At 40.0% G+C, this 17,041-nt stretch overlaps 1 protein-coding gene across 4 annotated transcripts in view; it reads left to right on the top strand.

The window, feature by feature from the left end:
* Positions 1-17,041, top strand: part of LOC108666958 (protein Shroom2) — a 240,489-nt gene that overhangs the window by 134,271 nt on the left and 89,177 nt on the right. For all 4 annotated transcript variants that reach the window (XM_047885466.1, XM_047885465.1, XM_047885464.1 and 1 more), the window contains 2 exons: positions 4,727-5,200; positions 8,805-11,565. In XM_047885466.1, coding sequence (XP_047741422.1) covers positions 4,727-5,200; positions 8,805-11,565 — 3,235 coding nt within the window. The remainder of the gene's footprint in view (positions 1-4,726; positions 5,201-8,804; positions 11,566-17,041) is intronic.

Genomic DNA, 17,041 nt, shown 5'->3' with positions numbered 1-17,041 from the left:
TGCTGCACCTTTTGTTTTAAAGGCCACAATGGAGGCTTGCATGATTGCTATCAGAAAGCTGCTTATACAAATACTTGGTATATTTCAATACCTTGGTATTTCAGCAATTTATAACTATGAAAATCTCTACCTACTCGTGATATAAACATAGTTGAGCATGATAAATGACATAGTTTGCAGCTTAACTATTATTTAGCTCCTGTTAAAAAGGGAAAATATCGTGAAAATTTGAAATGGAAAAAATCGAACCAACTATTAAATTTACATCAAATAGCCAGGTGTTCATACATACGATATGTACTCGTGCAACCAAGGGCCGTATTTTACCCGCTCCAGCTCTATTACGTCGAGTTTTATTCATACATTGAAAATAATTAACCTGCACTTCGAGTCTCGTTGTACTCATGAGGACATACATCGTATAGAATATTTCATTAAAGTTAACATTAGCGAGTTCTCGTATAGACCCATTCGGAATTTCTACCTGAAAATCGATCACTTTACCTGCGTTGACTCTACTCTATTTTCGAATTTTTCTTTTTTTTTTCTGGCTGCGGTGAAGTGAGATTCACATTGCTACCATTTGTCGGTGTGCGTTCGTCCCACACCAACGAAGAGCGTTCGGCGGTGAGAAATGTCTGCACGGTACTGCCGTGCAATGGCGGGCCTCTTCCCAGGGCAAAAACCCAGGACGGCAGGAAGGATGGACTTAAAGCAGCAAATCAGCACACATCCAGCGTTTGCGTTGATTTGGATGTTAGGTCGCCCTAGCAGATTGCGGGAACCAACCTTTGAACATAGATATAAACCCACGGGAATTTTTGAGACCCTAACAATTTGTTTTTGAAATGTCTTTAGAATTTTCTTCTGGTGCGAGCAAGGTGTCCACGCACATAAGCATGCCTCAAAAGAACTTAATTTGCTTCTTGAAGGAGCTCAAAACTTATAAGGTAATGATCTTCAGTATCGGAAAAAATTTATACTCCTCCAATTGATTAGGTTCATGCATGGTTTTAATTAAGGAATACACATTTAATTGCATGCGTGTCTGAAGAACATCCTTCAGGTAATCAATTGTTATCTTTTTTGAAACATGATTTGATCTTGGTCTCATTTGTCATCATTTGTTAATCTCATTGCAGTTGGCCAATTGCAAGGACCAGGTGCAATAATTCTCAGGTGAAGTTAAAAATTTTGTTTGCGTACATCAAAATTTAATTTGAACTGAAACGGTTTAATCTTCGGCTTTATTAAAATTCAGAAAGAAACCGATTTAAATTTTAATAATTCGGTTTGCTAGCAAGCCCAGTTTTTTTAGTCAACACGCTATAAGTGTTACAAAAATTGTGTACACTGCATATCGCACCTATGCACTGCGATAAAAAGTTCTTTGTAATAAAATAATAAACAACAAATAATAATACAGCAATAAAAACGCATCTACATGTACATGTACTTTGGATGAACTTGCTTTACTTTTGCAGAGGTGATGCACGGCATCACCTTCGTCATGAGATCCTCGCTAAAAATTTCCTTCCTCAAAATGAGTATACATTTCTTGACCAGTCTGGGCCCCGCGACCGAGGTCTGCTTGTCTCACTTTATCTTTTGGACGAAGATGACAGCGTCACCAACTTCTTCCTCGTTCTGTCATCAACAGGTTTAAATCAATGAAGATTGATGACCGTGTCCGTGGATGGAACGGCCTGTTGACATGGTTTCGATTAGGCGTATTGTCGGACGTCGTCTGACTTGCACATTCTTTATACTTCGCCAAGAAAACAGCGAACTTTTAATGACGGATCATCGGGCTTCCGTGATTAGATGTTTATGGGAGACGTGACAAACTTTACTTTCATCGTTTAATAGTATTTACTCGAACGGCTTGGGATTTTCCACAGATTGTTCTGAACTCAACGTCATAGTTGTCACGCCATATGTTGTGCGACGTACTCCTAATGAAAGTATGCGCGAGTAATGATCACATTGACTTCAGCATAAAATATGATGTGCAAATCTCTGGCTTAATTTTTCTATGTTCATGCATCCTGTTTACGATTTTGATTTTATTGGAGCATTTTGAATTTTTGTGCATGTAACCATGTATCAATATGAGCATTTACATACATTTATTTGATTTTACATTTTCTCGTGGGTTTTGTTTATTCTTATCAATGTTCAAGTGGTGTGGAAAATTTTCTGTTCTTAGGAAAATATTATCTAGCGCTGCGATTAGATCCTCTGCGAACACGCTGAGAACTCCGGCGCCAAGTTCTGATATTCAGCACTCGTAGTGAGAATATATGTACAGTTCTTACCACCCTATATTCTTCTTATGATGTATATATACACCTAGTTACGTTTCTTTTGACCATCGTCTTGCTGGATAAACTCGATCGTAGCATGAAAATTATACGGCTATGGCATCAGTATCACCACGCTTTTCCTCCTGTTAGCTTTATAACATTCCACTACGTCACTCTTGGTCTTCAATAAGACGTGATGAAGGCTCCTATGATATTCTTTATATGAACATCTCTGTGCATGCTTCCATCATGAGCCGTCGATGTCCGGCTCGCCACATGAGGCCCTCTTGCTCCGTGCTGGTCCATAGGCCTAACTTGTGAGCACCGAGAAAATGATGCATCACTCTCCTGGCTGTGATCTATTGGCAAGTGTCTCTTGATGGTCTTCAAAGGCCTTTTGAAGTTGTAATGGAGAGGCCGAGAAAGAGTTGAACGATCACTGCTATATTTCAGCTCTCCATGCTCGCTGCCTAAGACTCATCGCCACACTATAAGAATTTCGCAAGAAATTTATTTAAAGGTTTTCATTTTTACTTTCTCTAAAGCCTTGAGCCGGATATTAATTCTGTTCTGAGCGATTAGAAAGAGGCATCATTAATGATTTGGTAAGCTTAACGTGAGCTCGTGCCGACTTAATGAAGGAAAATGATTTTTTTAATCTCTGGTGCCTTTTCACCGTGAGTGCCATAGCGTTCGTTGAACTAAGAACTCTCCCAACTTCTATGTTGGGAGATTGATCTATCAATCTTCTAGCTGTATGATTGATATGTGCACGTTATGATAGCATACGCATAGATTAATAGTGGATGATTAACTTTGATTTGATGTACGGAGACATATTAATGTACCGATGAACACATTTTCATGCAAACAATTTGGCTACCTAATATTAACTCTCGGTAGGCCAAGACACACTGAAATGGAACAAAACTGTTGTAACGAAAGTTCATAGCCAAGTTCTCCTTCATTAGGTCACGTAGAAGTAGATTTTATGCAATCCCACGTCTAAATCACTGTTGCTGGATTCATATTCAGCATCATAACTCGAGAAAGCACCTACACTTTCAGAGCCTCTTAGTATCGACAGGTCAAGGATGTCTTCGACTGTATCAGCCCGATGGTTCATTCCCCAATTTTATTGCATACCGTGAAATGACAGTGTCGACTGACAGGTCTGTGCACAGGTCTTTGTTGCGCAGGGTAATGAGTGTCACGATTATGGTAAAAATGTTCGCGCAGCGACCAACTTGCATCAATGAAATATGGCCATTCTACCACGCGGTTAAGGTTGTTCTTCTGCGTTCATTCACTTTTGACCCACTTGAATAATTCAAATCGATACGAATCTTGTTGAGATTTGTCATAGAATATTGGCGGAAAATGTTTTGGGTATTCTAAATCTTTCGAATCGCGGAGAATTGCTCGGACTAAATTTCGAATAGTGGCTTGCACTCCTTTGAAACGACTTGTGAAGTGTGATAGATGTTACCGATTAGCCATTATGAAAATTCTATCTTCATGACATTATTTCGTTTGATTAAGAAGCGATATGATGAACTGAAGTGAAAGAGTTTCTCTGAAACTCTCAGTCAATATTTATGCCTCTGATCTAAAACTTCATCACACGACGCATTAAATTTGCGTTTATGAAAAGCTAATCGCTATACGAGGTTCCGTGAAATAGACGCAAGTGCTTTCCTCCTACTCGTCCATTCCAATTGTTGCGAAATTCTTCTCGAGAATTTGCGCTCTTCTGCATCGCCGAAGTCACTGCAGGTGGGCTTGAATAAGCCGGAGCTTATGCACGAATTGAAACGACAAAATTTTCTCAGGCTCAACAAAAGAGCTGGAGTGTTAACGCTTGTGACGGCCGTGCTCCTGCCTTGTGACGGGAAAGTCCTCGCATGCATATAGAGAACAATGGCCTGTTTCCTAGCAAAGAATTGCGGGAGGAGTTTAGTTCGCTGTGTTCTCAACTGTTGTTAGCTTGTCCATGATAGTCATTTGATGAGTCAATAACAATGCGGTGGATTTTTGCGGCTGTGAATCATTGTAAGCCCGAATTCTTGTTTTTTGCTAAAGATATGGGTGACATGTTTTTATAGATTTTTTATAAATTTGTTATTTTGGAAAAGCGGCGCCGGGGGTGAGCAGCATTAACATTATTTCCATTAATTGGATTTTAGACGCATTTAACAACGGCGCTTGTGCTCGCACGCTAAGCTACACCGCATGCCTTTGATATTTGGTAACGCTCAAGAACAGATTTATTTTAATTTTCATATCGTTAGTACTCTGTTCCATAACCATCAGATTTTCTCAAATATGATGCGGAGTTTCATGGAACGTTTCTTTCTTTGCATGTCGTGTAAATTACTATATTGTCTGATGTTTTTAACTTTTTACTTTCTTCTTTGCAGAGTAAACAGCAGAGAAAAGTCCAAAACGTACACCTCCGTCTACAACTCCCCTGACGAACTCAGCTCAGATCCCCTTAACAATCCTCGCACTCCAACTCATGGTGCTGCTCTTCCAATCACTGCTGCCTCTAGGACCGATTTCTCTGGAAATCCTAGTGACGGATCCGCTTTTGACGAAACTGAAAGTCAGAGAAATCCTGTGCTTCGACATCCTTCTCTCAGCAGCTTAGCTAATTTCGCTGACTCATTGGTCGCAACCAGTGGGGCTTCTCAGCACAGCATCAATAGATTGTCACCAGAAGAACACCAGCCAGAAAATTCTGACCAAGAGTACACCGTCCTTCCAGAGGCCGCTTCTTGTGGACTTGAGCCAGCTTCCAGTCAGTCGTCGCTTACGCAAGATGAACAAGGTCCTCCGAGGCCACCCTTACCTGCCAAGAAGTCCGCTCTGAGCAGCGGGTCTTCGCTCACCAGGTACGATTCTTTTTAGTTATTGCGTATCAAACTGTGGGTTCTTATTTCAAAGAGCTCTGAAGTCCGAAAATGTATATCATTCCTAATTTCAGTGTAACCTCATTGCTTTGCAGGCAATATTGATCAACTTGGTGTCGGAAGTTTTGAACATATAGTTGTGTAATGAAAAACGATTACCACCCTTCTTTTGCGCTCAAATGCTTTTCGTAGGACGCTGAAAATTTCCCAGTGCATCAAATTCGAACATTTTGGATTAATTAACTACTAATAGTACTACTGCTGAACATTATATTGATTCTCATCTCTCACTGATTCTTTGAGTATATAGTATTATAGGTATTTTGTTTTGTATTTTCAATGTTGTATTGCGTTGAATCTTGTTGTTGGTTCGATGAACTTTGTGGAAATATAATACCGTTGATCGATGGACAGGCGAAGCCATAGTTCATCACTATCTTCCATGCTTTCGAGGATCCTGTTCATGCGATTTTTTTCTTCCTCGAGTTTTCTGTTACATTTTGCCGGATGTTGTCTTGTGTCGGCCGAGAATTTCCTGTCATGAAACTGGTCTCGCTGCCTACCTGCATCGTTATTCGCTCCAAGACAGCCGAGCCCTGCTGCTTTTTTAGGCGAAATTTTGTGCTTTATTAGCAGTAGAATTATCGGGATTCTATCTGTGTATAGGTTTCATGTACCAAGTTGCATAATCTGATGTTTCATCTTTTATGTAACCAGATATCGTTACATGCATGAATTAAAGTTCAAGTTGATTTATTTTTCATCACATTTGAAAATGGGTTCATACATCATTCATAATGGCTTCATACATCAGCAAAGAAGTGCAATTAAGGCACTATTCGAAAAGATGACTCAATCAAAAGATGAATCATCGATGATGATGATGATAAAATGTCAAATTAACTTGCATAGCATTTACCTTAAATATAACTGAAATAGTTCTTATAGTGTTTGATGTGGAGGTCTTCTTGTAAATGAATTTCTATTCAGTCTTAACATGCATTATGACTGCACGGAGCATTCGTGCATTCGAACCAAGTGCATCTAAATTACGCTAAATATTGAGAAAACAATTCAAAAGTCTTGCAAATAATTCAGTGTGTATCGTGTCTAAGCCAACGAGTAATATTGATCGCTTTGTTTTCCCCTTGAAATGTTTCAATGTTTATGCTGAGAAAGTTTTCCTGGGAATGGCGACCCCTGTTGTGAATTCCAGTTAGTTTTTGCGCAGTTAAAACGGTCTCATTTGTTTCTTTATCTTCGGAGTGCAGTTATAATGGAGCGACCGGTCTCGACTGAATCTCATATCGCAGATCAACGTCGCGACGTCGCAGCACGACTGCCGCGGCGTAGGCTGCAAGTTTACCGACCGTCTCACGAACGGTTTCCGTAGTTTCACTTTTCTGCTCACAATTACCGCTTTGTTTTCTAATAAATTTTCTTAGTGACTTTGAGGGTCTCATTATCGAGTTCCCTTGATGTTATAGTTGTCGAGTACTCACGCCCCAACTCTGGAAATTGCAAGGTCCAATCCTCGCACAAAAATCGTGCACCCTAGAAAATGTGACCCGCGACATCGTCGCGTATCGTCATTTTCCGTTGTAGCTCTTATGGCTACATGGCAGAATGCAGTTCCCATGCTCAGCTACGGAATAGCTTCGAGCTCTCGTCAACATGCAGTTGCTGTGAGTTCGTCATTAATGCATTTCATGTAGTGTGATGTCACTCCATAATTACTATACGTGTACTGCGATGTCACTCCGCCTGCGAATCAACGTCTACCACGGTTTTTCACGTGTACTTTTCGAAACAATTTATTTTAGTTGCCGTCTGCACGAGATGTGGTAAGAAATTAAGGCTGAAATTAAAGGTTGGGCTTCGCCAAATTTTGCAAACCGGATGCTTTCAGATTTCAGTGACAGATCTTAGTAGGCTCTGCCATGTTTGTTAGATATCCAAACTTGTGAAGTTTGAGCACAATCTTTGTGATGTTTTCGAATAGCACGCGCATGCTAGTTTTCCCGTTCGAACTATGGTGGTAGATTCCTGCTTAAAAATGAAATTGACAACGTAATGGAATCAACGTTTGTTCCTACAATTTTCTCAAATTTAAAACTATAGGTACGGAACTGTTGCGTATATGTAAATAGTACCTACTATTTTGAAACTTGTTCGTTCATAAGATTTCATTTCTCCTATTTTGTTGAAACGATCCAAAGGACATAGTTTGTGGAGGTACAAACAACTTGAGTTATTGAAACGCTGGTGTATTGCACATTGTCACACGTAATTATGAGTACAGGAAGCCACTTGCTAACTTGATTGCCCCCTCATTGACACTGAGAGCGACTTTCACGAGCTTACTCAATCTTTCCGACTCTTCCTCTCGTTCGTTCGTGAGCTCATAAGTGTGCGAAGGTTACTCATGGAGGACGACCGCATGCAAGAGTAATTTATTTATCGATAATATTTTTCGCACTTCTAATTTTCTGCTACGAAAAAAGATCTCTCGCTGTGTCTATCGCTATAACACCATTGATGTTTTCGCTCCTAAAAATATTTTCAATCACTCAGAAGGGATTTGTCGAATAATTTATTGGTTTATTCTATCATGAGAAAAATTTTTAAATTTTTTGTTTACGTTGTTCTCGACTCCGTACATCAATTCCTGCAGTCATATTTTGTGGACTTCCACCTTGGTATATTTCAATACCTTGATATTTCAACAATTTATAACTATGATAATCTTTACTCATGATATCAACATCGTTGAGCATGATTGATGACATAGTTTACAGCTTTTAACTAGCATTTAGCTCCTGTTAAATAGAAACTGAAAAATCAGTTATGCTGCCGCAACACATTTCTTTTAGTCTTATCCAGTCACTTACTCGCACTAATGATTTTGATTTTTAGAAATTCTAATGAATTAGAGCGGCTAATAATTGAATTTTATTTTTCCCTTCCATTCTCCAACCAGCCATGGAATGCTCGTTTGTTCCTTCTGATTTTCATTATATCATCGATGATGATCTTGATGATGTTAGAAAACTATTCTTTGTACTTTTGATTTCCGTTCCAAATTTGTGGAGAAACTTTTAACAATTGATATCGAAGCTATTTTTATTTTTGGTGCTTTTTTTCTTGTGGAGATCGGAAACTTAGAAGTGGCTCATCATTCAAATAGCGCATTTTTATTGTAATTTACTAACATTATCCGCCGTATTGATGAGGTGAATTTAGCAACTATTTATGATGTGAATTTCCAATTAATGGGCGGTGTGCTGCACAAAGATGTGCGACTCTGTTTCTGAAAGTATATATCGTCATTTATGCGAACGCGGGTCTGTTGTTCTAGGTAGCTGAAAGCTCGGTGAACTTGTAAGTCTTTTCTTTAAACTCAAAGTCTGGACCCCTGTTACGCTCGCTGCGTTATATTGGAAAACCAATGCTTTACTACCTCACTGTTTATGGAATATGAATTCTTAGCATTCTATATTTTTGTTTATGGTCTAAAACTAGATTTGTAAACCAACAGCATTCGGTTTAGAATGCAATCATTGATAATTTATATTATTTCTTGCAGGTCGACACCAAACCTTGATGAAGGGAAACATGGCAGCATGGTGACCAAAACATTGCCGATGTATTCCTACTTGCACAATGGCTCCTCACACACCCCAAGGAACAACTCCAGCTCTTCAAAAATGACGTCTGGCCGCTACTGGGAGGGTGGTGGTCAGCCGGACACTCCAGGCCGAGAAGATTACGCCCATCACTTACGATCTTCATCGTATCAAGTTCTCCATTCACAGCAGCAGCAACAACAGTTCAGTTCTGCTCCATCGTCTTCTACGTATCACACGCGTCAGCATTCTAATCCATCAACTTATCCTGAAGCAGACGACCGTAATTCCAGACTTGACCCGAGACAAATCGCCAGCAATTATTCATCTCAATATTATGGGTGCGATCGATCTCGTTATTTTTCTTACGATAGCATTGGTCCAGAAAACGGTAGTCAAAAGTATCCAAATTCATGGAATGTTTCTGAACCGGATCTATCAGTTTCCAACAGTCATCCATCCCAGAATTATCTTTATCACAGTTCATCTCATAATTCCTATAGTTCGTATTCTTCTCCAGACCATCAAAGTAACCGCAAGAATAGTTCTCCTAGCCTTAATAAATCTGTTAATCGAAGTAGTTCCTCGAGTTTCCATTCAAGCACAGCGAGTGGCTCCTACCACTCGCAAGTCCAACCACCACTTCCTTCCTCAACTGCCAAAAATACTTCTTCACCGCCACCTCCTCCCGTCAGAGATGCATCAAGTTTAAAGTACATAAAGTATGGACCAGGTCACGAGAAATTTCCTTCATGGCCTGTGCCTGCTGGTTCTGCTAGCCAGGTGATGAACTCGTGTTCTGACCACGAAAATTCATCACAAAACATCTCGGAATCCATTACTGGTCCCCAGGGATCCCACAGATCAAAATCGTGGACTGAACAATCTGACTATCCTAAAGATACCAGTGGCGGGTACACTCGCCCTCACCACAAAAAACAGCTGACTGCTGCTTATCAACAGCAGTTGAAAACTGTCATGGAAAAGTGTGAAAGAATTCCTCCTCAAGTGTTTGAATCAAAGCTCGGAGATGATTTGATGTCCAACCCTAACTGCTCTCTAATAGATTCTTTCTATCCGTCGAATTCTTCATATTATCCTCTATACGATAGAGATGGGAACGGAATCGATGACAAGGACTACAATATTCCGTCTCCACCAGAGCGAGATTCAGGCCCTGGTTTAGGCGAACCTAATGTGAGCCAATTGACCGCAGCCCAGCTGGAGGAATATGCTCGGCATTACGACTACTCGTGCACTGAGATGATGGGGGTAACTCCTTTCTTGGATCGACTACGAGAAGAATCAGCAGGATGGGAAGGTGCTTCTGAGCGAGACTCAGGAAGAGGCGAAAGCGAAAGCATGACTGATTCCTTCCGCTACAGTAACGGCCGTGAAAGCGTCACTACAGTTGTTACAAATTCTTCTTCGGCGTCTTCTTCGGAAACTTTGAAATGGCATGGATCATTATCTGACATTTCTCTCATTTCTGGTCATTCTCGGGACATCCGCGCTGAGCAGAATATCGCTCATAGCTCGAGGGTTATGGCGCCGCAGCGACACAACAGTGAATCAGTTCTTTACTATGGATCTGAAAAATCCAAAAAGTCAATGAAAACTAGTGTTGATCACCGAGGAAATAGTAGTAATAAAATTATGAGAGACTCAGAAACTGGTTTCCCGAGAGCGTCCAGAGATAGATGGAATAGAGAAGTAGAAAGGAACAATGAAGTGAACAATCTCAAGAAATTTCCTTCCTATTCTTACTCACAGCCTTTGTCTCAAATCAACGAAGCTCCGGCAGCTGAGTCTCACGAGAACAATTCCTCTCTTCAAGCCAAGAGTCCGACGATAGACGTGAGCAAGCCTCCGTCTGTCGCCGAGAGGATAAATGAACTAGAGCGGCAATCGCGAAATCCGGTGCGTGAGCCGCTGCAGCGATACAGAGACGCAAGTGAACCCAGAGAACGAACCGAGTCGCGCAGTACCCGTGAACTGCGGCGAAGAGACATGAGTGAGCCCAGAAAAGAGTACAGAGATGAAATAGAATCGGAAACTGATAACGATCAGAATAATTATCCTGATCTAGGATACTCGACTCCTGATCCAGACCGTTTGCAAAAAGAAGTTGGCCACGAATCCGTGCCAGATTCGACATTAGAAAATGTTTCAGTTGATCTTCTGAAAGACGTAGTCCCATACAGAACAAATTCGATGTCTGCTAGGGTAGAACGAAGTATGAGTGACCAAGAAAATATACCTGTATCAAACATTTCGACTTTGGAGGTAGACAGGACAGCTCCGTTGAAAAACTTTGCTTACTTGGATCCCAAGAAGCAGTGTAAAGTTCCCGAGCCAACCCTGAAAAACATTCAAAAGCAAGCCTTGATGTCTTTCTACGTGAGAAAAACAAGCTCTTCGTCGCTAAGCGAGCATGGCTCTCCATTTGGCAAGCCGCCTGCACCTCTTGTGTCAAAGAATTCCTTCAGCTCACGTGGTCATGTCAGAGAGGACCGGTCAGGTTTGGCTGGAATAAGTCTGGCTCGTCTTGGCAGGGTACCGGACAGTAGTGACAAAGACTTCCCTTCAAGACCCCCACGCAAGCGATCAGTTAACGGACGGTCTGACTTAGATGAGCATAGCGCTCGTCGGGAGAGTTTGGAGACCGAGCGATCGCGGTCAGGCTCCGAGGCTGGCGGGAACAATTCGTCTGCCCAGAATGTGAGTACCCGGTTAAGGTCGATGCACTTTCATGGTTCTTATGGTACTATGGCGTTTCAACGGCTTATTGAGCAAAAATATTTGTTGTATATACTGATATGCATTCTAATTAATTTCGTAAATATTTTGTGCGTTCGTTTTGCATTGATTGTCAACTATAATATTCGTATACTGTCCCTGTTTCTGCCATCAGAAACATTTGCTACTTTGATTTGCATTGATGTTACTTCTACTAGCTAATCTGTTCTTTTTTGTTGCAAACTTCAAGGTATTAATAACTTTTTTATTAGACCCACTTCCGCTCTCGTTTATTGTTTTCCACCGACAGGCTGTCTTTATCCTTGTCTCTACAGACAACACGTTTTCGCATTCACTAACAATAGCTTCTAGTAAGGATGACCCTAAATGACTTCCACGTCGCCCATCGTTAGCTGCCTCCATATAATTAGTCTGGTCGCCAGCAGGCTCAGATGAAACATTTTATTACTTAGCTCGCTTCAAATAATAAGCTCCCCTTTATGCCTACACTTGTGATAACCCTTGTTGGTTATAAAATTCTTAAGCATTCCGGTATTTGTGGGACCTCTTTTACCTCTCATGTGCGCCTACGAGGCGAAATAAGAAATTATCAATAAAATCATTATTGATTGCGATTTGCAATTTAACAAATCATCTTGTTATGTAGTTCTCTGAACTGGCGAATTTGCCTTTAATAGCTACATAACAATTTTGCATGCGCTCGTTTGTTCAAAAACACGTCGCGTCGCTGAGTCGCGTCTATGTTCCGGTCTGCAACTCGTTGTTTTTACATTGACTGTATTAAGAGACTCGAACTGCATGTGATGATGACAGAAATTGTTTCAAATTTATTTTTTTTTCAAAACTCCCCGTCAATTCTATCTAAATCTTGATGCTCGTCTTCATAAAGACAGTGTATTTTTTGTATTAGATACATTTCCTATTGACTTATTGGGCTTGGTTATGCTGGGTAACGATGTAATTAAAAGCCAGAACCAACAAGAACATTTTTTTGTACCGATCTCTCGCCTGATTGATATTTTTGTCTTAATTAATTATTCTAATATATTTTCGTCAGTGTACTTTGGGTTTAATTAGATTTGCATTTGAAAACTTTTTCTCTACGTCTTCACTCGACTTTTTTAGTTTATATAATTTATTGCGTTCAATTGCCTCTCTTTTGGACTCTTGATCAACCGAATGGTGTTATTCGAGCCTCATGATGAGGCGATAAAATATCTTGAATTCTACAGTGTGATTTAATAACAGACGTACTAATAACGTCCGGCATTCCTGAGATGCCGGAAATTTCGACCGAAGTTGTTGGTGTGGAACATAGCTCCGCAGGATAGGTTTTAATAATGTGGCTTTCAGCAGCCTCAACAGTCTTCTCCTAGTCAGCTGGAATTGTAGCGTGGAGATTGTTAACAGTTGAAAGAACTTTAACATCGTTCGAGTTATTTTCTGTATTTTCTTGTATTTATTTCATTTTAATTACTGTGTTGGTTGCAAAAAATTTCTCTGCTTCAATATTTGTGCGAACATAATCCTCCGTGTGCCGGATAAGTGATTACCTGACATGTTATTGGCTTGAGTGCCAACGAATGCCAGTTGTGTATGAGCGATGTCCTCATATATCTTACAGCGAGAATAAAGAACTCGACTGGTTGTTGGTTTTTATTGCGGTTGCGACGATGTAGCCATGAACAAGATGCCTTCCCAAACAAAGAAACCAATTAGAGTGCGAGACCTGACGCGTCTTGCACTCGCCCATACAAGTCATGCTGAGCGCAGCTGCCTATATGAGGTGGCGTGCGCTTTTTAAAGAATACCCGAACGCGACGATCCGTTAGAGGAATTACGTTTCTCGATAAATAGTACATTACTTTAAATTGAAGAGTGTTCACTGATGTTCATGTATGCCGACTAAATGACAATGTTGAATAAGAGCATGTGAAACGAAAATGGACTTCGACTTAATTTTTAAGTTACTCGCTCATTTACCTGCAAGTTGATCGATTAATGCGATAGTAACTAGTAGATTTGCGTGTTGAAATCTTTAGGGAATAAAACATTAAGTACATGTTTTTTTTTACGTACATGTTTTTTAACGGCAATAAGTTTTTAAATTATTGCCGTTAGAAAAGACAATACTATCCACTGTAGTTCAGTGTCTTGAGAATTCTACAATTATTTCAAGGTTTATTCTACAATCGTTTACCTTGTTATTCACTAATATTATACCTATTCTATTAGCCTAACCCCATGTTGCTCAGAAAATAATCCCTCTGATTTGAAGATCCCTTTATCCCGAGTCTCGTGGCTAACATTCAAACTAATGTCATGATAATAATAGAATGTCTCGTTCAAACCATCCAATAACACAAAATTCCCTTTCAGCTCCCATTTCGAAGTTTTAAGTACACTTGAATTTGTATCATTATACCATAATTAGGTCTCTGAAACTGAAACGAAATGTAAAGTTTTAATTACAAACCATTTCCGTGATGCCTCGCGATTCCCCTGATAAAATTCAGATCCCGCTAATATCTCGACACGACAGGCATCGTTCATTAATACCAGACTACCTCGATCTTGTGCACTCACAGCACCAGTCTTCAGAGATACACGAAGCTTCACAAATGGCTATAGAAATTCTCGTATACATCCTCGCATGAAAATTCTTTATCAGTTAATGTTGGTGTGCTTTCAGTCGGATGCATTCTTGAAACTATCTATACGTTGATCGGCTTTTAAGTGGATGGATTATCTATAGGACGGGTTTCTATTAATTTCGAGACATTCCGTTGTAAAAATTGGAACATTTTTTTATGCCGGAGAAGATTGTATTTTAATAAGATAATCTTTCTGATTGGCTAGGTATCTGAAGCACTACTCGGAAAGTCGAAGTTATTTGTGTAATTAATTAATACAAAAGTAATTTTAACTCAAACACTCGCCGTTCTTCACATTGGAGCAAATAGATTTAAAAAGTTACTGAGTTTTATTACTCGTGCAGAACTTGATAGCGATCTGCTGGTAACTCAATTCTTGATTTGTTTCTCTTTATCTGTTGCTCAATCTGAACGGACTACATTATTATTTGCAGTCTAATTTTTATTCTTGACTGTAAGGCAAGGTCTCAAGTAAGATGAAAATATTTGTAGGCACACTTCCAATTAACTTCCTCTTTGATCAAACTACCCAGCGGAAATATGTCGTTACACATTTTCAGGAGACCATTCCATATGTTGTAGGAAATAGCTCTTTGCTAATACTCCATATTTATTAGAAGTTTTTACCGTATAGTATACAGGATGATCTTTAGAGCAAGCCACGCAAGCTGCCGTGCCGCGATATTCATGTCTGTCTCTACCGTCTTAGACTCTCGTGGGCAGTCGTCCTGAGACCGGTTCAGCGAGCTTAACGTCCTTTTTCTTCTTCTAGTTATTTGCTTGGTGTTTTTTTTAAGCGTTGCCAACGCGTCTCATCGCTGTATAATAGAACTGTTTCGAGCGGCTAGTGAACGGGCGCCATGTGCAGTATTGAGCTGCGGTGCCTCGACCTGTTTCTATAGCGTTATATTTTGGGCTTATAAGTTATTCGGAAACGAATAACCTTATTGAGCTTAATTGCAATGCTTGCTACTGTAGATAATAATCGAAGAGGGTATAATAATGCGTAGTTTGATCTGCGAATTACTCGAAAATTTTAAGAGTTGCTGCGATCAGTTTGAAGTTTTTGCACTGCCTATAGCACGGGATGGGGATCTTGGGCTACGTCTGATTTGAGTCATTTGACTTTGCCTTTTATTATATACAGCTACGATAGGTAGGCATTGTGGTTAGGAATATCTTATTATGGAAGGAGGTTAGGAATATCACTCTGTAATAATTTAGTTTCATTGTAGATTGAGTTGACAAAGCATCTTTAACTTATTAGTATTAACTGAACTCTTGTGCATCTCTTCTTGAGTTACGGTTATGATTTCACTTGCAATTTAAGTCGAATACTTTTAGGCTCAATTTTTACGTGGGATCTTTTTCACTCAAATCGATCTATGATCCGTAAATAGCGCAACGTGGGTAATAATTATGATGTGGATTGCGAATAAAAATAATTTATGCACTCGATTATTTCATTTAGTAAGTTACGTTGCCAGGAAAAAGGTTCTGCATGAGAGTTCAGCTATTTTTTGGCGATGATAATAGTTCGCCTTATATAGACCAGACATGATTTTATGTATAGGCGATACGTGTTCGAATGTCAGGTTCATGATCATGCAAAACTGAATCAAGGTCGACTGGTGATCCAGCACTGCGGCCGCTCCTCTTCAAACTGCGCCTAGAGAACTCATTTTGCCTCGGCGTCTTGGCGTGATTACATTTCCATGAAGCCTTTTGATGCTGTAAAGTGGAGGGCATAACCTTTGTTGTCACTCACTGCATATTTTCTCGAGAACAAAGCTCTATTTTTGCACTCGACGTATGAAATTATTACAGCTGAACTTTCCGGGAATAAGATGGATGTTTCCTAGCCATCGAAATGTCTGAATAATTAGCTGACGCTGGTCGCAGGCTAAATTCACAATCTGAGTTCGAATTCCATTTTCGATCAAAAATGTATTGCTTGATTCCTAGAAAAGTACTTCGAAGCTTTAACTATTTTTCCTTGAAGGCCGAGCCCAGTATCTGTGTATTTCTCTGCAACCTTATTATCACACTTGTTGAAATCGTTTTTGAGGTTTCCTTGAACTTCAAGTTTACTTCAATTTCAACTTGATTGAGTTTCATGTATGCGATGACTGGCATAACTGGTGATGCAGTTTACCTCAGCTTCGACATCTGATTAATTTTTCCGAATGAATTACAGTAGAGACCCGCCTTACGTGCTGGAACTTGGTTTCGTTCTTAAAGCTTACTTAATTTCCAATTAAAATTAATGGAAAAGACGCACATCCGTGTCGAACATCCCCAAAATTCACCTCTCTCGCGCATATGCTGTACCTACGTTAGGGTACAAAAAATAATAATTTTTGTATTGAGGTGCCTAATCAGGCATATTTTCATCCCAAGATAGAAGCGACAGAACTTCTGTTTCGGTCGTACGTACTACTTGGCGAAGTCGACCATCCCCGTCCAGCCACATGTTTATTGATGATGTCGAATATATAGTCAATAGATATAGACACTTTTTATGCCGATCCATTACTTTTTTTGTAGTTCCCGGGGTCATACTGTGAAGCGCGGTCGTATATTGCGGAGCACATTTCTACCGAACTGACAGTTCGTTAGGCATGACGGTCGTTAGTCGGGGTTCCAATGTACTACTACACACACCTTTCTGTATAAATCGTTTCGTACTCACTTTGTCATCGTGCAATTATCCTTTGCAAACGAGTGCGGCCATTTCATGAGTATGAACGGTCACTTTTCTATCATTTAAGAGTTGTTAGATT

Source organism: Hyalella azteca, unplaced genomic scaffold (genome assembly GCF_000764305.2).
Source record: "Hyalella azteca isolate HAZT.00-mixed unplaced genomic scaffold, Hazt_2.0.2 contig17983, whole genome shotgun sequence".
Taxonomy (NCBI): Eukaryota; Metazoa; Arthropoda; class Malacostraca; order Amphipoda; family Hyalellidae; genus Hyalella; species Hyalella azteca.
This window is presented reverse-complemented; position numbering and strand designations above follow the sequence as displayed.